The 19,741-nt window shown below is 45.2% G+C and overlaps 1 protein-coding gene and 2 long non-coding RNA genes across 3 annotated transcripts; 1 reads left to right on the forward strand and 2 right to left on the reverse strand.

Moving 5' to 3' along the window:
* Window positions 1-735: 735 nt before the first annotated feature.
* Window positions 736-15,010, forward strand: LOC115176959 (uncharacterized). Its single transcript, XR_003872313.1, has 3 exons — window positions 736-872; window positions 14,320-14,436; window positions 14,539-15,010. It is a non-coding gene; the product is annotated as an uncharacterized LOC115176959 (long non-coding RNA).
* LOC115176966 (uncharacterized) lies at window positions 2,990-8,494 on the reverse strand. Its single transcript, XR_003872315.1, has 2 exons — window positions 8,381-8,494; window positions 2,990-4,249 (listed from the first exon to the last, which is right to left on the reverse strand). It is a non-coding gene; the product is annotated as an uncharacterized LOC115176966 (long non-coding RNA).
* A 724-nt stretch (window positions 15,011-15,734) lies between the features above and the next one.
* LOC115176950 (gap junction alpha-9 protein-like) lies at window positions 15,735-19,688 on the reverse strand. The gene is made up of 2 exons (XM_029737374.1): window positions 17,868-19,688; window positions 15,735-17,339 (listed from the first exon to the last, which is right to left on the reverse strand). Exon 2 carries the CDS (start codon window positions 17,315-17,317, stop codon window positions 15,824-15,826), a length of 1,494 nt encoding a protein of 497 aa, XP_029593234.1. The 5' UTR covers window positions 17,318-17,339; window positions 17,868-19,688; the 3' UTR covers window positions 15,735-15,823.
* Between the last annotated feature and the right edge of the window lie 53 nt (window positions 19,689-19,741).

Below are 19,741 nucleotides of genomic sequence, written 5' to 3' on the forward strand. Positions count from 1 at the left end.
TTTGATTCATAGTAAAATTGTACAATCAGTAATTCCTGTATTGTTTTCCATCTGTGGAATGAATCCACATTCAATCAAAATATAAAGTAGCACGCGCTCAGGTATATCTCACTGGTCACCCCCAAAACCAATTCTTCCTTTGGCCGCCTCTCCTTCCAGTTCTCTGCAGCCAATGACTGGAACAATCTGCAAAAATCTCTGAAGCTGGAGACTTACCTCCCTCACTAGCTTTAAGCACCAGCTGTCAGAGCAGCTCACAGATCACTGCACCTGTACATAGCTCATCTGTAAATAGCCCATCCAATTTACCTCATCCCCATACTGTATTTATTTATTTATCTTGCTCCTTTGCTCCCCAGTACTTGCACATTCATCTTCTGCACACCCTACCATTCCAGTGTTTAATTGCTATATTGTAATTACTTCTCCACCATGGCCTATTTATTGCTTCTTATCCTACCTCATTTGCACATGCTGTATATAGATTTTTCTACTGTATTATTGATTATATTTTTGTTTATTCCATGTGTAACTCTGTTGTTGTATATGTCGAACTGCTTTGCTTTATCTTGGCCAGGTCGCAGTTGCAAATGAGAACTCGTTCTCAACTAGCCTACCTGGTTAAATAATGGTGAAATAAATAAAATAAAATGTGAAAATTGTCTGTGTGAAGCCTACAAGATCACCAGCAGAGGGCAGAAAGACAGTAGAAAGTATTAGAAATAAACTACACTGCGCATGCTCTAAGCACGAGCGCGCTTGTGTTGACTTCAAGGCTAACAGGGAAAAACCTGCCTGTTGTAGGCGGTGAGAGTAGTAAGAATGTGTTAGCAGTAAAGCCTAAATTTAACTTCATAATGGCACACTACAGAGTAAGTGGACTGCATACATAATGTTTTACATTGGCGTGAGTAACGATGTAGTGTGTAAAATACAAAAATGGCTTTGTTCCACAACCAGGAGAGCTTGAAAAATGTTCCCATATGTAATTTTAGAACGCGTTAGTGTGCTAATTTAGCCCTTTACACATTTGCTAGTTAGCTGGCTAGGTAGCGGACTAAACTCCAATCCATGAAGGAATTTTCTGATGAATTTCACCAACTGAGTGGAGCCGAGCCAGGCTTTGTGGAATGTAGTCTCAACTACATCGATTCGCTCAAGGTCAATACTTAAAAATAATAATAATGAAACGCCCACCGTGTACCTATGTTTGTCCTCTGTAGTTGCGTGACTTTCTTTGTTTACTAAAAATCATACTTTTTCAATAAACGGTAATCAAATACCACGGGTATAGTCAGTCAGTTTCCAAACCCAGAGGCACAACATCGCGAGACTTCCGAGAAAGCTTGCGAAACAGACCAAACCGGATAGGCCGGGGTTTGGGATGTAAATGAGATGAGTGAAAATGTTTTCCGTAGTTGTTAATTTTCTTGAAATCTAAAGGCACAAACTAGATTCGAGACAATATCTTAAGTAGTTGAACATCATGTTATTAGTCCAATTTCGTGAAAGTGACAAACTGACATGTTTTAATTTTCGTCAAAAACATCTATATTAAAGGAGTGCCTTTGGGTTGATGGCGTACACATGCGCAGTTCAGCGTGAGACTACCGTTCGACCCGATAACGTCGCCATGAAACAGCGTACAGTGTGATGGAGATTTCAGTTGACGAAGCAGTTGTAGTTTATCTTCACATTGTACTGCCATTGGGGTAATATTGATACCACCACGGATTGTTTCCTTGTTGAGATTAAATTGGCACGTGCGCATTTGCGATGAGTTGCCATTTTAGAGCAATGAGCAAACAGTCGGTGGTTGTATTTGAATTAACGTCTATTGAAAAGTATGGATTTAAAGCAAACAAAGGCACGCTAACATGGGTACAACTTTTATAGTTTAAAGTATTGACCTTGTGCGAATCGATGTAGTCTGAGCTAGATTACCACAAATCCTGGTCTCGGCTACACTCAGTTGGTAAAGTAAATCAGAAACAAACTTCACCATGGAGTTTAGTCCGTTACTGGCTGGCTAGCTAAACCCGTAGCAAGTTAGTTTATTACCGAGGTACAATACTCAGTTTTCCCAGTACACTGCAAGGAAGGCTATACTATTTCTAGCAATCATACTAGTCCCATTAAGCTAGAATTAGATTCATTGATGGAATCATTGATTAGAAATGACTGGACAGGTGAAAGCTATGTGGTGGAGCCCTTGAGGTCACCTGTCCAATCATGTTTTATTAACAGTGATTACATCAAGGGAGGTATGGATGGACAGGGTATTGTTCCTTCCCTTTCTTGGGCAAAATGGTGCAAGCAAACATCTAGCAGCATCATGGATGAACTAGCTAATTACTGAACCCTGAATAAATTGGAAGTAAAAAATCTAATTTTTTTTGGTCACATACACATGGTTAGCAGATGTTAATGTGAGTGTAGCGAAATGCTTGTGCTTCTAGTTCCGACTATGCAGTAATATCTAACGAGTAATCTAACAAATTCACAACTACTACCTTATACACAAATGTAAAGGGATGAGTAAAATATGTACTGTCGCGGTTTGAAAGTTCACCGTTTTTAATTAATGAACCCGGCGGCACACGTGTGGTTTGTCACTCCGCTGCCTGTAGTTTTGCTCAGCCTGTATGTTATTACTGACTGGCGTAGGATAGACCGGACCTACCCTCTTATTGTATTCTTACTCCATGTGTCCTGGCTACTGAGCTTGTCCTCACTGGGTGTGGGGCTTTTGAGTGGGATCTACTTATTCCTTTTAAACTCTAACTTTTACTTGCAGCTGGGGTGTATACCTTTCCCTGTGCAGTAACCTACCCTAGGAGAGGCCTATTACTAACTTAACCTGTAGTGACCTCAGTCCTAGTCAGCGTCCTGTAGTATCTAAGCCTATAGATACTAGTTAGTCTTACTGCTAACGATACCTAGTGTTCTCTATTGGTGTTCTGTAGTGAGAGGCCAGATAGTTTCAAGGTTCGTTTTAATAGATAGATCAACTATGACTTTCAGGTCAAGTGTCGAGATGTTCTCTTGCCCCTAAAGCAGTTGTTGATCTGTTTTATTTAAGCTTTCAACAGTTATACACTTTACGTCATTTTCCTTTTATCACACCAAGAAGCATAACAAGCAGAGCTGCAATCCTTATATAGTCCTATGTATATACTTTTCTTAAATCATTTAACTCCTTTGCATAGGCAATAACAGTTTATACAAAACACAGGTAATTACCTTAATCAGAAGTCAAGGAGCCGAGTCGAGATGGATGGTTATGGTTATCTAGATGCGGCGGTAAAATAGCCACTTATGCTAAGTCTAGCTATTAACTTCTACCCTCTAGATGTTATCTCCGCTGATAGCTTTGTCCTCTACTTGAGACGAGTCAAGAACTCCACCAAGACACTTTTACTCTTTTCACTTGTTTAAGTGCAGTAGCTTGTCAAGATCTCGAGAGTATATAAGTCTATGCGTTAGAGTCGATGTTTGTTTCGTTTGAATTGAGAGTAGTATCAGTAGTTAAGTTTCCAATATTACTAATTGGGTCCTTCTTCACGATGATTCGCGCCGAACTGTAGTCAGTCGGCTCCTTTTATACTATTCCTAACCAATCCATACGTTAGCTAGTTTCCTAAACCATCCATTTCACTAGGTCCATGACTGGTACATTAGCTAGTTTAGGCACAGATCTTTCATTAGCTGCTGCCAAGCTTCATCACCCAGTTTCCGTGTGTGATAGTTTCCGGGCTCTTCTTCCTCTTCAGGCTGTCTCTGCGTAGGCGGAGGCAGGAAGTCTTGTCTCAAATCCTTTTTTTGGTGGTTCCGCCTCACCCTCTCCAGGATTTGAGTTCTTTCTCTTCTTTTTTACTTCCCCCAGGAACTTAGTTCCCCTACATGTCCCCATTTCCCCGTCTAAGCACATAACATAATTGTATCTTTTTCCGCCCCTCTCATGGGCTAAGATAACATGCAAGATTACATATTCTTCATTTGCTGTTTTACATTTCCAAGTTATAGCGCCATTAAGCATAAGCGTTCTAAAAGATTGGTCCCTTGGCCAATTTCCTGTAAATGAAGCATAATTGCTCCTTTCCATTCCTGATCTAGTGTTTAGGAGGAAGCAACCTTTACACAGGTTCTCCTCCTCACTAAACCCTCCATCTCTAGTTACATATTTTATCTTGCTTTCTGTTTACCCTCTGCATCTGCCACAGGAAGGGTTATCCCCGGATTGCTGATCCTGTGGATAGAACAAATTGGTCATCAACCCAGGATGTAGAGTACCTTTCTCCAGTAACCCCCTTCAGGTTAATTACCCCCGTTGCTCTATCCCAAGTCACAATTTCTCCCATATATTTAAATTGTAATCTTAAGGCCATGCGCACTTCCTCTATTTCCCCATCATGCCCCACCCTAAAGCATTTAACCACGGGCCACTTGGTCTCCCTCTCCAAGCAGTGGTAGCAAACCGCTTTCACTGGTTGGAACTGGAGTACCAGTATGCCATGGAATACATCTTCCAAATTTCTGCCACATTGACTACATCCCCTTAAACAATTACCAGGGGTTCTAGCCTGGATCACCTCCCATCTAGGTTGAGAGTGTTTACATAATTGTCCTCTTAATTTGATCATATTATCATAATGTTCATCCAAGCGTTTCTGAGCTTGGCGGCCCATTAGGCCATCTTCTTCCTATTCAGGGTTGCAAGAGGGTTACAGATTAGTGGTGCTTCCTACCCTTTCTCTGCTTCATTTACTCTGCCCCAGCTTGTCCGGCTCCTCTTTCTCTGGGTTAGAGGTTACTTCTATCCTTAGATTCCCCATCTTGTGGGTCATGTTTACCACTAGGCCATATACCAGGTCTACCTCAACTTTCCTTCTGTTCTTTCTGGGGCGGGGTTTAGTAAGTAGGTTCGTAGAACCTCTTGGGTCTGGGTTCTTTTCCTACTGTGCCAGGTTCCTTATTGTTGTCATCTTTCCTGTAGCTAGGTGCCTAGGCAGGCATCTTCCCTTTTGGCGTATGGTACCTCTACCTATGGGTACCCCGTAGGTTACCTGGTAACTAGAGGGGGTGCTCTGAGTCGCTGCTACGCCCATCTCACTGACTGTGGGGTAGTATGACCCTGACCATCGGTTAAAATGGGGGTATTCCTGATTCTTTTAGGTTTCCATGTGCAGCCAGGCAGTGGTATCTGGCCCATGCCTCCGTTTTATTAGCTGGGGGCTTAGTCCACTTATCCCACCAATGCTGGCTGTTCTTCCTATCTTTCCTTGTTAAGGGATAGGTTACTCTAGGATGCCATTCCCAATTTGGTTGTTTTCCACATAGTTTTTTAGCCATGGCTAAACTCTTGTGGTAAGTGCCATTTATCGAGGTTATGTTTTCTGCTAGGCTTTGTAGGTCTATGGTCACCCATTGGTCACCCCGATTTACCCTTGGCTTCACGGTGGTGGAGGTGTTTACTATAGTTATGCAGGTCCACCCATTTGTCTTATAGTTCATAAGCCTTCCATTTCTATCCCTTTCCCCGGGCATCTGATTTCCTGCAACACCGTACTCATATCTATGCCACCCATTCATTGGGCCGTTTTCCCAACCTCGTACCCCGGGTACTTGTAGGTTCTATTACTGCTATATTGGTTTAATATGCCATGCGTATGGTTACCGAACATCCTAGTGTCCCAGGCAGATCTATTTCCTGGGTGCAGGTACAGTATTATATCCTGTAACCACTTCTGTTCTTCTGAGTGCCCTTTTGTTTTACTCCTCACTCTTATCTTGGATGGCCCTTTCATACACACCGTGTCATTACGACCTGTGCTTTCCTTTGATGAAGTTTCGTTCCCAGTCTGCGTTCCGTTAGCTGTGTTATTAGTATAGCATGTAACTCCTTCCCAGGGTTCTTTTTCTTGGATAGCTTCATATACAGTGCCTTGCGAAAGTATTCGGCCCCCTTGAACTTTTCGACCTTTTGCCACATTTCAGGCTTCAAACATAAAGAAAAATTGGCCGTGCAAAATTATTCAGCCCCTTTACTTTCAGTGCAGCAAACTCTCTCCAGAAGTTCAGTGAGGATCTCTGAATGATCCAATGTTGACCTAAATGACTAATGATGATAAATAGAATCCACCTGTGTGTAATCAAGTCTCCTTATAAATGCACCTGCTCTGTGATAGTCTCAGAGGTCCGTTTAAAGCTCAGAGAGCATCGTGAAGAACAAGGAACACACCAGGCAGGTCCGAGATACTGTTGTGGAGAAGTTTAAAGCCGGATTTGGATACAAAAAGATTTCCCAAGCTTTAAACATCCCAAGGAGCACTGTGCAAGCGATAATATTGAAATGGAAGTAGTATCAGACCACTGCAAATCTACGAAGACCCGGCCGTCCCTCTAAACTTTCAGCTCATACAAGGAGAAGACTGATCAGAGATGCAGCCAAGAGGCCCATGATCACTCTGGATGAACTGCAGAGATCTACAGCTGAGGTGGGAGACTCTGTCCATAGGACAACAATCAGTCGTATACTGCACAAATCTGGCCTTTATGGAAGAGTGGCAAGAAGAAAGCCATTTCTTAAAGATATCCATAAAAAGTGTTGTTTAAAGTTTGCCACTAGCCACCTGGGAGACACACCAAACATGTGGAAGAAGGTGCTCTGGTCAGATGAAACCAAAATTGAACTTTTTGGCAACAATGCAAAACGTTATGTTTGGCGTAAAAGCAACACAGCTCATCACCCTGAACACACCATCCCCACTGTCAAACATGGTGGTGGCAGCATCATGGTTTGGGCCTGCTTTTCTTCAGCAGGGGCAGGGAAGATGGTTAAAATTGATGGGAAGATGGATGGAGCCAAATACAGAACCATTCTGGAAGAACCTGATGGAGTCTGCGAAAGACCTGAGACTGGGACGGAGATTTGTCTTCCAACAAGACAATGATCCAAAACATAAAGCAAAATCTACAATGGAATGGTTCACAAATAAACATATCCAGGTGTTAGAATGGCCAAGTCAAAGTCCAGACCTGAATCCAATCGAGAATCTGTGGAAAGAACTGAAAACTGCTGTTCACAAACGCTCTCCATCCAACCTCACTGAGCTCGAGCTGTTTTGCAAGGAGGAATGGGCAAAAATGTCAGTCTCTCAATGTGCAAAACTGATAGACATACCCCAAGCGACTTACAGCTGTAATCGCAGCAAAAGGTGGCGCTACAAAGTATTAACTTAAGGGGGCTGAATAATTGTGCACGCCCAATTTTTCAGTTTTTTATTTGTTAAAAAAGTTTGAAATATCCAATACATTTCGTTCCACTTCATGATTGTGTCCCACTTGTTGTTGATTCTTCACACAAAATTACAGTTTTATATCTTAATGTTTGAAGCCTGAAATGTGGCAAAAGGTCAAAGTTCAAGGGGGCCGAATACTTTCGCAAGGCACTGTATGAACTTTACCTCTACTTCCTGGGTCCCTAAGAGACCTTTCCATTGGCCTCCTTTATAATTCTGAACTGTTACTCCGTTAAAACAGGTTTGGGTCACTACCACTTTTGTTGTAGCACTAGTGACATTCCATCTGTATAATTCTAGTCCTTCTATCCTTTTCCATAGGATAGCCCAGGTCGTGGTGTTATGGGAGACCGTGCTATTCCCCCCTATGGAGGAAGTGTTTTGGTTATCCCCAAAATCTGGGCAGGAGCTATTGTCACACCATGACCATGACTCATTCACACACACACACACACACCTGGAAGGGCAATAGTAAAGGGCTTACATGTGTTCCATATATATATATATATATACACACACACACCATGACTCATTCCATTTTCCTTGGAGCCTTGTCGATAGACATCCTTCACAGGTGTTATTACCTGTTGTTCCATTGTCCAGACTACACCACACCTCAACGCATATGCGTTTAGTGAAGGCCTTAAACACTACTAGATTTTGTTCACACTCTTGCTGGCTCACTTCTATGTTTGACATTTGCTCTAGGTGCTGTCTCCTATGATGACTAGTAATTCCCATTCCTACAAATACACTAGCGGGTATTATTATGAGGGTGGATAGCTATAGTAGCCACCATCCCCATCCTACATACAACCTTCGGTATCTGTCCTTGTGGGCCTTCTCCTCTTCCTCCCTCTCCATCCTTTAAGAGAATGAGGAGAGGGACAGAGTTAGTCCTTTTATCCTAGCGTTTTTTCTTTTCAGGATACTTGGCACCCAAAGGTGCTTTGTCACTTTTCCTGAACTAGGCCCTTCTCCTGGGTCATTGCTTGAGGGCCTAATTTTAAACATGTTGGCTACTTTTCCCAGCATTGTCCTAGGCATTTCCTTTGATCCTGTTTCTTCTCTATACTTACTTACAGAGGTGTGCAAAGTCCTTTTCCTGCGGTTTACTGCACCCTCTCCAGGCTTTGCAAAGCTATCTACCAGCATATTTGCTGCCATCACGCACTCGACCCCTTTTAGTTCTGCTATGTACAGCTGCCAACCAGCATGTACCTTGATCTTGGGCCTGCTAGTCAGGTCCCCTGTGGGGGCGTGCACGGTCTCCTCTTGGGCACGACCCATGACTGTATACTCAGTTTGTTTCCTAAGGAACTTCCCATTGTGACATTCCCTAACTATGTGGGCTCTACTCGCCCACCAGCCCCTGGTGGTGATTCCTGTGTGTCCTGATTTTTCCTGATTCTGATCTAGGTCCAGGTTCACCTAGATCCACCCAACATGGTTCCCTAGCTGTTCCTTCAACAGGTCCCTAAGCGTCAGCCCTTCCCAGGAGCCATTCTCCCTCCTTACCCAAAGGCCGTCATATGTTAGCCTATGGCATAATGACAGGGCGTATTTATACATAATCCCAGCTCTGTCTGCCAACTCTTTATTTACAGGCCAGAGTGCTATTTCTATTCTTACTGGGGCAAGGGTACCACCTGCCAGCAGCCTGAGCCTACTGCTCTTGGCATGTTTGCATTTCTCACAGTTCCCTTCCATCAGTCGACCATCGTGTTGCCAGATGCAGACACATTTTTTAGGTTCCAGCTGAGTGGGGTAGTAATCTACATATAGTTGCAACCTGGGCACAAGGAAATCTGTGCAGTGCCTGCAGAAGGTGCAGCGTCCAACCCTGCTCCTTCCTTCAGGTGCACCCCAGTCATCGTCCATCATTTGGACATGTTTCACTATGCTATTCGCTGGACCATGGTAGCTAACCTCACTGGTCCCTATGCCACACCCTGTGCAGGGCAGATTGCTCAAGTAAAATCCTGTCTGGTTGGGCCTCATTAATTCATATTTTTCCCATTGGGCCTTAGTCTGGTTGGCCCCTATTTTTCCTTGGTCTAGTTTTCTAAGAGGGCTAACCCATCTGGATATCCAGATGTCACCATCTCTCCTCACGACCTTGATACCTACCCTGGCGGTATCACCTATATACCAATCCAGGGTTGGGTTTACTGTAAATTCCGGACTATAAGCCGCAACTTTTTTCCCACGCTTTGAACTTCGCGGCTTAAAGCCTGGTTTGGATCTATGTAGCTCCCTTTGTGGGCCGTTGTCAGTCTATTTAGTGCTTTAAAGTTAAACACCATCCTGCACGTCCCATCTGGTTTGGGAACTACTTGCATGGGTGTGTTGGTTATTGGGTTAGGCTCTTCCCTAATTTTCCCTTGAGCTTCCAGCTCTGCTAAGCTTATCCTAATCTCCCCTAGGTGTTTCTGATGAATTTTATATTGGGGCACTGCCTTGTGTACCCCTTCCTTAATTGTATGGGCATAGTCTGGGCCTAACTGTCCGCAGTCGTTTTTATACTGTTGAATTGGTATGTTCCTAAGTACATTCAGTACCTTTAATAGTTCGCTAGGTGGCAGGGCAGATTCTCTTTCCACCCTGTCCATTTCTTCCTGTACCTGCACAGGTTTATAATGCATTATTTTAATCACTCCCTCGCTGACTAGGTCTTTTGCGTCCCACAAGCTTAGGAGATTTTCTGTGCCTAGTAACATCTCTTTCCCGTGTTTTTCTACTGTTGGCATCTTAACTATCCTACCATCAGGAAATAGTACTTTCGCACTACCCACTGGGGTCCCTGGTTCAGTGGTCATACTAGATGCTGCTCCTGTGTCTATTAAGTAGTCTAACCCGTCTAATTTTACCATTACATTTTTCTCCAAGGTTCCTGATTCCCAGTTTGCACCTTCCTATTTTTTATCTGGGTTGTCTGCCTTCCATTTGGCAAACTTTTCCCACCTGGCTGACTTCTCTTCTTCTGACAGTTTAGCAAACTCTTCCTTAGTTAAGAACGCGGGTTTGCCTGACTTGGGGGCGCGCTATCCGCTCCCTTCTTGTCCCATTGCTTTTTCTGAGTTTGCGGGGGTGGTGGGGTTGTTTTGAGCCGCAGCCGGGCTTCTTGGGGGCCTATTGTCTCTTCGGCCTTCTCTACGCTCCCTAGCAGAGGGTGTAGAGGTGGAGGAGGAGCTACTACCCTCTGATTGCCTATTCTGTTCTTTCTGCGGCCTGGCTGCTTTCCTAGTCCTATTCAGTCTTGTTTCCTTTGCTTGGATTCCTCTCCAGAGGATATCCCATTCACCCTGTGTCAGATCTGGGTGTAAGGTCATTAATTGGTCCCCGCAGGGGTGTTCTGCGTTTTCTGCCTGGATGATCTCCGGGGCTTCCTCTGATCCTATTACCTCCTCTGCGTGTGCAAAGCACATCATCCATGGGAGGCCTGAGGCCCTATCGGCTCTGTCTCTCTTTGGCCTGTTGCCTGCCTGTTTTCCTCATCCCCAGGTTATCTACGGCATCTTCAAGCTTCCCTCGCATTCTAGTGCGCATTTCTTTGTTGCAGAACACCGAACCTGAGGATGTGTCAATCCCTAATGCATGGCACTGCTCTAACACTGTTAGTGCATACATCTGCTTGTCCTCCCCGTCCTTATACCTGGGGATCATTTCCTTTAAGAGTTTAAGATCTTTCTTCAGGCTGACTGGGGGAGTTACTGCGGTTCCAGAGGGGGCGGAGGTAACACTCCCCGTATACGGGGACCTAATGCTACCTCTATCCGCCCCACCCTGCTGACTGGCCCTGCTGCCCCTTGATTCAGCGGACCCGTCTCGCCTAGCTGACCCTGTCATATAATCCAGGGGCTCTGCCCTGGGTCTTACCAGGACTCTATTTCTTACTGAGTCCTCTCTCCCTCTGTTCGGGGTCCGGGGGGTGAAGAGGTAATAATCATCCTCCCAATCTGATCCACCGGATCCTCCCGAGAGGTCACTCTCCCTATTTCTTTCCTCACTCTGTCCTCTTCCTGGTGAGGCGTGGGGTGTCTGTGTCCGTCTGGGGACTGGTGGTCGTTCAGGCGCGGGGGGGGGTCGGTAAACCTGACCCTATCCATGTCCTGAGCGTCCTTAAGGCATTCCTCTAACATGGCGGTGTAGCCCCTAGTGAGCTGCTCCATTATTTCAGGGTGTTGCATGGTCGGGTGCTAAAGGATGTCCAGTGCCGTAGGGCTGTGGGACACCCTTGTTACCGCCCTTTTTGACCAAGTTACTGGCCTAGTCCTAACCCTAGTTCTTGGGTCCACCTCTGGGGCTTGTGTGGTCCAGGGGCCTGCTACCGGGTAGGTTGCTTGGCCATACCATGGTCCCAACTCTGGGTAGTCACTGTATACCTCTCCGCTTAGGGTGGCCAGGGCTGCCCTGGGGGCCCTTGGTCTTCTAAAGTTCCGATGGGGCTGCGGCTCAATAGGTTGGGTCCATGCCCCTAGCTCCCCCGTGGTAACCTGGGTTCCTAGGGTGATTACTATCACTATATGCCTACTCCCCGGGGAGGGGTGCTCCTGGTCCCAATCGGCCAGGGCCCTCAGCGCTATTTCCAGGGATGACCTGGCGTTTCCCAGGTTCCCAGCAAAGAGGCCTGCACTTATCATGGGGACCGCCATTGTGCAGTCTCTTGCCAGATAGTTGTAGACACTCCTATAGGTCCTGTGCAGGAGCCTTCAAAATTGTATTTCTCCCATGCGCCCGCCTGTGGTGTCTGGGCCTACCGCATGGAGGAGTCTAACTGCCTGCTCCTGGCGCCGCCAGTCTACTGGTCCTGGCACGCAGTGCCCTACGGGTATGGGGTGTGCCCGCCCCTCCATGACTTCCTGCTCATACCACTCCTGGGTGGAGCGGGCCGTGATGGCCCCCGCTATCCCTCCCCCATGCCTATGCTGGGCATTGGCTGAGTTGACTAGGTCTTCCGTGGGAGTGTGGAGTGTGGAATATATCTCCCTCCTCGACGATGAGCCTAGTGCCCCCCTCGGTCTTGGCGGAAGATTGTTCTGTTCCTGGCCCCTAGCTCCAGACTAGCGAACCTGGCCTCTAGGGCCCTGTCTAGTGGGTGGGGGCTAGGTTCCGGGGCTCCACCCCGGGGGTCACTTTCCCTAAGGGGTCCCCACCCAAATAGGGACCCACTGTCTAGTCCCGTGGGCCCTGGTGGCCCTGGGAAGGTTTGTGGTGCATCCGGGAAGGGCCTGATATGGTCTGGCCGGGGCTGCAGGGGTGCCCACTCGGGCACTGGGAATCTATCGGGCATTTGAGGTTCCCTTCTTCCCCCTGCTACCTCTTCCTCCTCAGCATCACTTCCTCCTGGGTCGCTTTCCTCTTGGCTGACCCTACCTGTGGACTCTCTGTCCACCTCCTGCTCGGGCTGGGGTGTTCTTGCCCTTGCCCCGAGTGTCGTTGGCTTAACTGTGCCCTGGCACTTTGTATGATGTCTAGTACTGGTTGCAGGGCCGGGTGCACGGCCGTCAACTCAGGGTACAGGTTTGGCTGGGGGGCTGATGGTGTCTCGGGGTTCTCTGCGCTCTGTCGTGGCTGATAAATGGTGTTAGCCGACGGGGAGCGTCTTAGGCTGCCTGAGCCCTCGTCGCCTGACTCTTCCTGTGTTTCCCCGAAGGCCACCTCAGCTGTTGCAGAGTCAAAGATATTTCCCCCATTCCCTTGGCCTAACCTCGTCATTTTCTCCCTAACCAACCTTAGTGCTCACCCTCTCTGGTCGGTATGAGCCCTATCACTCCAGGGTGGTGGACGCCCATGTATCTCGTCAGGCACGCCACCTCCACGAGGAGTTCTGCGGCTGGTTCGTCAGGCCCTGGTACTACCGCGAAGATAGTCCAGTTCCTAACTGTTAATATTCTTATATACCTCCCGAACCACTGAACGGGAGGTGCTCCGCTACTCCAGAACGCCTGTCGTCCTGTGCTGCCCACTACCAACTTCATAGCCTCCCTATGACGCTTGTCTAGTTCCTTCCACGGAGCCCAGAAGGTCACCAGGTGGTCTCTGGGTAGTGTGGCCTATGGCTGGTCAGCCTAGATGCTGACATGGTTCGGTAGGTGTGATGCTGGAGCTCCCTGAGATCCTCATCTTCCGGACCTCCTCCTGCCATAGTTATTTTTTAGGTAGGTGAGAAGCTTTACTTTCTATGAGGAATGTGGCTGTCAAGAGCTTTGGTTTGTATACCTCTTATCTGCAGTTATAGGTTAGATTTCGATTTCCACTCGGGGCCCCACGTTGGGCGCCAAATGTCGTGGTTTGAAAGTTCACCGTTTTTAATTAATGAACCCGGCGGCACACGTGTGGTTTGTCACTCCGCTGCATGTAGTTTTGCTCAGCCTGTATGTTATTACTGACTGGCGTAGGATAGACCGGACCTACCCTCTTATTGTATTCTTACTCCCTGGCTACTGAGCTTGTCCTCACTGGGTGTGGGGCTTTTGAGTGGGATCTACTTATTCCTTTTAAACTCTAACTTTTACTTGCAGCTGGGGTGTATACCTTTCCCTGTGTAGTAACCTACCCTAGGAGAGGCCTATTACTAACTTAACCTGTAGTGACCTCAGTCCTAGTCAGCGTCCTGTAGTATATAAGCCTATAGATACTAGTTAGTCTTACTGCTAACGATACCTAGTGTTCTCTATTGGTGCTCTGTAGTGAGAGGCCAGATAGTTTCTGTTTTTGTAATGAATATTTCCTACATAATGTAGACATGCATAGCTATGTTTTTGGAAGGTGATGAAACTTCACTGAGACCCCTCCTCCCATTCAGAGTCTGACCTTTCTGTTGCCTTTAGTGGTCTAGCAACCTAACACGCTCACACAGATGACCGAGCAAGTGTTGACTGTCACAGCTCATGATGGGATGCTTTTCTAAAATATAAAAATAACACATTTTCAATGACAGTAAGGTTGAGAATGGGTTGAATTCCTCCCTCAGCACACTGTAATTTCTTTAATAAGATCCAGTTTCCTCAAACAGCACTTGGGTGCGGCTGGCCAGGAGTCTGCAGACACTGAGGCACTCCAGCAGGAGCTAAGAGACATGAAGCAGAGGTGTGAGCTGCTGGCCGAGGAGAACAAAGGACTCAAGAACAGGGTAGGCCTGCCTATGATTACTTTTCATTGAGTGTGATGATCTATACATGGTAGGCTTGAACTTTTCAAAACTAACAAAATCTGTTTTTACACACTTCCTTAGCTTCAACGCTATGAGCCTACACAAGAGGATGGAGCTGCCGAATAGGAAGTGCCTCGGCTTTATTGAAGTAATTTTGTTAAACTCAGATTTTTATGGCAAGTCGAAACCAACAACTGGAGGCAAGGGATTTTATGCACCTCTGTTCTTTTTATTTATTTTTTTCTACTATGTTTTTAAATATTTAACTTATTTTGTATATTTGATATATTGAAATATAATAGCTTTTGTCCTTTGACTGTCTCCCTCTCATAAAAGCAAACCCCCTTTTTCTGCTTTCAGTGTACTTAGCCTACTGTACACCAATGCTTTGTCTCTAGTAAACAAACAGTAACATAATGGTGTTTTCCTTTTTAATCACGTTCACATATTTGTTACAATATATAAATCTTACATCATGATATCACTTTTTTGTACTGTGTGCACAGAGGCTCTGCTGGCGTTACTTAAATGCATAAAAAACTGAAATACCCCACAACCCTGAACAGAAAAGCTGTGCCTAAAAGAACATGGAGGGCCATTGTAACCGTCGTACATGGTTTTACGACGATAGTATGGACATCCAGTAGTTAATGCAAAATAAAAATCTAGATATAAGCTTTTATAAATATGAAATTAGGTCATTCTTTCATGCAATATACAAATACATTATTTAGTCTACATACTCTATTTTCAGCGGTCAATTAGCTACTTTGGCTGCGTTTAGACAGGCAGCCCAATTCTGATCTTTTTCCACTAATTGGTCTTTTGATCAATCAGATCTTTTCATATCAGATATTTTTCAAAGCTGTTAATGAATCAATTAATGAAACAAAATTCTGAATTGGGCTGCCATGAGGACATATTTTCATGGTTTTTCTCTAAACAATGGTGTTTAAAATTAACTGAAATCTACAGAAAGCATTTAACGGTGTCACTGCTGTGTGATCTGTACTGTTTTTCTCTCTTAGCCACAACACTTTTAAAAGCAGGTCAATATTCCCAATAGCCAGTCCCCACACCCAATGTTTGATCTACTGTGTCTTACGTCATCACAAAGTATGAGGCTTTGAAGCTGGTGAATACAAAAATAAACTACCACATAGGAGATCAACAGTACAGTAAGCAATAAACAGAGGTGACATCTTATAAAACACATCTATCCATTTTGCTGGACTACTGCAACAGATCTCCCTCCAAACCCTGACCCAATGTCACAACTCGTGTCATGTTCTTCTGATCCCTGTGTTTTAAATAAAGTATTTTTTTGTCTGATGAGGGACTAAAGATAAGGTTTTACTCTTAGCATTCAAACTTGTAAGTCTGTAGGGGCTCGCCTACTACTTGCGTTGCTTGTGGATGATGGTCGGCGATTGGAAGAGGGTGGTCTCGGACTGTGCTGTGACCCTAAACTTGAGTCCCCCAGTGAGTCTGGGGTGGAGGGACGCATTTTGGGTTCCGATTTTGATGCAGTCCGGGCTTGGTACCCACCACTGGCCTTAGCACCCCCATAAGAATCTGTGTCTGAGCTTTTGCCCTCCACCACTGTGGAACAATTTGAGGGAGCATTGACCCTCCATGTTTTCCTTCCGGTGCCTACTAGCAATGTCGGGCAGGAGGAGGCGTGAGATGGGTCCCTTGGGCGCCTGGGAGAGTCTGGGCTCCCCCTCTTCTCTTCCTCCTCGCTGTGAGGGGGAAGGTGTGCAGACTCCTCTGGCTCCTCCTGCTTTGGCGGGGTCACTGAGTCGCAGGGCGGTGAGCGACTGTCACTGCTGGTATTATTGGAGTTGGAGTTGTGCTCCGTCGGGCTATGTGCAGCATCTTTGAGTTCTTCCACGCTCCGTTTACCAGCCAGTTCACCCTGAACAGGGAGGAAGGCAGAGGGGTTGATAAGGGAGGGGTAGGTGTGACCGTCCTGGGCCCGCTCCAGTAGGAGGTTGTAGCCACTGGGCGCGGAGGCCATGGTGGGATTGCAGCCGGAGGAAGCAATGCATGTCTGATGCACCACGGAGTCTTTCTTGGTTTTGCTTGAGTAGAAGTCGTCAAGCTCGTCTTGCAGGTGTGGATAGTAGTCCAGGATGCCCTTCTTGACCTTCTTGTAGCCCAGGTGCATGATCTCCAAGATGTTTAGGAAGAGGGAGACTACAGCAATGCATTGCATAAAGACCATGAAGACACTCTTCTCTGTGGGCCGGGAGACGAAGCAGTCCACCGCGTTGGGGCAAGGCTCACGCTCGCACTTGAAGAGAGGGGAGAGCTGGAAGCCATAGAGGATGTACTGGCCCGTTATAAAGCCTACCTCCACGGCGGAGCGGGTAATGATGTGGGCCACGTAGGTGCGCAGCAGGGACCCCGACAGCGGAGCCTTGTTGAGCTTGCCTTGCTCCAGCTGCCTCACCTCTCGCTCAATCGTTTTCCGAGCCGCCACCATCTCCACGTCCACCAGCTCTAGCTCGCGACGCAGCAGGACCTTCTTTTTCTGCCGCTCCTTCTCCAGGGCTCGGAGGCGGTAGAGAGCATGGCCCATGTACACCAGCGAGGGCGATGAGACAAAGATGACCTGAAGGACCCAGAAGCGGATGAGGGATATGGGGAAAGCCAGGTCATAGCAGACGTTCCGGCACCCGGGCTGCTCCGTGTTGCAGATGAAGTCGGCCTGCTCATCGTTCCACACGTCCTCGGCCGCCACACCCAACACCAGCATGCGGAAGATGAATAGGATGGTGAGCCAGATCTTTCCTACCATAGTGGAGTGGATATGCACCTCCTCCAATATCCCCCCTAGGAAATTCCAATCCCCCATCTTTACACGGGCATCGTTGTGTCTGTGATTAGGAGGCAGAGAGAGGATCGAGGCAATTTTGTCATTTAAAGAGGCTATATGGAACTTTTGCCTTTTTGGATGGGTCTTGAGCCTAAGCACCTCAATGGACAGAAATTTTGCTCAGAAATTCTAATTGGAGGGGCATTCCTCCCCAATAATGAACAAAAGCATTTTTTTTTTTTTGTGAAATACATTTATTCATATTAATATCTATATATATAAACCATTCAGCCAACTTTCAAGCCACAATTTGGTGTGTAACAATTAGCAACTGAACTTTCTTACACTAGTATCTTCAAAAATACATCGTAAAAATTACATGTAAATGTTATTTTCTATGCAGTTTGTTTTAAAATCTGTATTTCATTAACAAATACTCTGAAAAATATATTATTCCACAGACTATTTTAATCCCACAAAGGTTGAGTTACCAATTAAAATAATGCATCAGTCCTTTCATATCAATAAATACAACTTAAAACTAAACTTGGTTAAGTCATTGATATACAAATAATGAATTGCAACATACCTTTATCAGGGGGAAAAAAGGAAATGTACATCGAAGACAGATGTAAATGTATCATGAATATGGAGCATCACATATTTGTAAAGCAGATATCAAAATGTACAAAGAAGCAAGCCATCGAGTATCATGTTTATTATTTGCCTCTCTTGCTCCTTTCAGTAGTCCTGCTTTGCCAAAAATAAAGGCATTCCCCTTGGTGATTTAACTTATAAACAATGAGAGAAATCAATGAGTCATTTCCATTTACCTTGCAGCAGCGTGGACAGACTGCCGGTGATTTGAATCCCCGAGGGTCATCCAGCCGCGATGAGGCCACCAAAAAGCTTTAAAAAAATCATTTGTGCCCCCTCCACATCTGTCGATGCGCATCACCTGAACTTCTGTGACCCAAATTTTACCAGGGTTGCCAGTGCCGACAGTACACTATGTATGACTGAACAGTTGAGACAGCTGCCAGTGCCAGATTCTGGTCAGTCAGCGAGATAAAATCAATAATCAGAGTTCTACCAATACAGTACAAGATAAATCATAGCCACACAGCAATTGTTTCAGCCTATTCATGCTTGCCATTTATTGATTCAGGGTTATAGGTTAGTTAAATAATGTCCTTAATTAAAAAGAAACCGTGGAATTTTTACTTGGTTAAAAATATATTTGGCTTCTAAAGGACTAGCTAAACTTACATTTGAACAGTCCAGTTTGGCTTGAATGTATAGCCAGGAATATAAGAGTGAAGCAGGGAAAGGTGTTGTACTGGACAGATGGCCTACTTATTAGGTTCACTCTTGTCTACCGTCTGAAGATTCTATAGGCTGTTGGAGACTCCATAGCCCCCGTGAGAGATGTTTGGTGCAGTTTATCTGATGTTTGATGATCCTGGTGTATATATAGGCAATGTGATGGGAGTTTCTTTTGAAATCAGTTACTGGTTCTGGTATCCCCCCAAACAACATAACGCTATGGCACTGTACCACAACACTTTCAGATCTATAGTTTTTTACTCTTGTAATGCAATCAATGGGTCATGTCCGATTTCATACTCTGGTGCTTCCCCTCTGTAATTAAGTTGTCTCTGGCAGTTGACACAATATTTTTTATTAATTTACAAGAAATCAATTACTCTGGCTTGTTGCAATTGAAGTCAGTCAATTCAGGAAGTGAGTTGAATTTAAAATCAGAACATTTGACAACTTTTGACATAAATAGCTTCTCCTTTTCAGTTTACTGAGAAGTAGTGGAAAATAGATTCCCTTTTTCAATCATTGAATTGCAATTTCAGTTTACTTCTAAATTGACTGCCTCAATTCAAATTGAACCTAAACCTGGTTACCACAGATGTTAAGGGTATATTCAAAACTTTGTCCGTTTTTTTTAAATCCAGGAGTTGGCATAATCTGGGTCCTGTAACTCGACCTGAAAACAGTTACAAAAGTGTTTATAAAGCAGTTACAAAATTAATTATCATTGTATGTGTTAGCCCACATATAGTCTCATGTCATGGTCAGAAAACACCAACTTTCTTTGTGGTTTTCCTTTAACCAGATCATACTATCATTATTTCCAAAGGAATGGATGTCGATGAGATTTTGATAATCGACTTTGGTCAATGCACAGTGCAGTTACATGGGTCTGTAATTTTGTCTATCAATATGTAGACTAACACCAATAGGAGTTTGCCAATCTGTGTGATGTGCAATTGATGTCTATTAGGGATGGGCGCGAGTACTAGATTAAAGGTTTATATTCTATTACTAATAATCAAATTTACAAATGTAACTATACTGAACAAAAATATAAATGCAACATGTCAAGTGTTGGTTTCATGAGCTGAAATAAAAGATCTCAGAAATGTTCCATATGCACAAAAAGCTTATTTC

Source organism: Salmo trutta, chromosome 3 (assembly GCF_901001165.1).
Source record: "Salmo trutta chromosome 3, fSalTru1.1, whole genome shotgun sequence".
NCBI classification, from domain to species: domain Eukaryota; kingdom Metazoa; phylum Chordata; class Actinopteri; order Salmoniformes; family Salmonidae; genus Salmo; species Salmo trutta.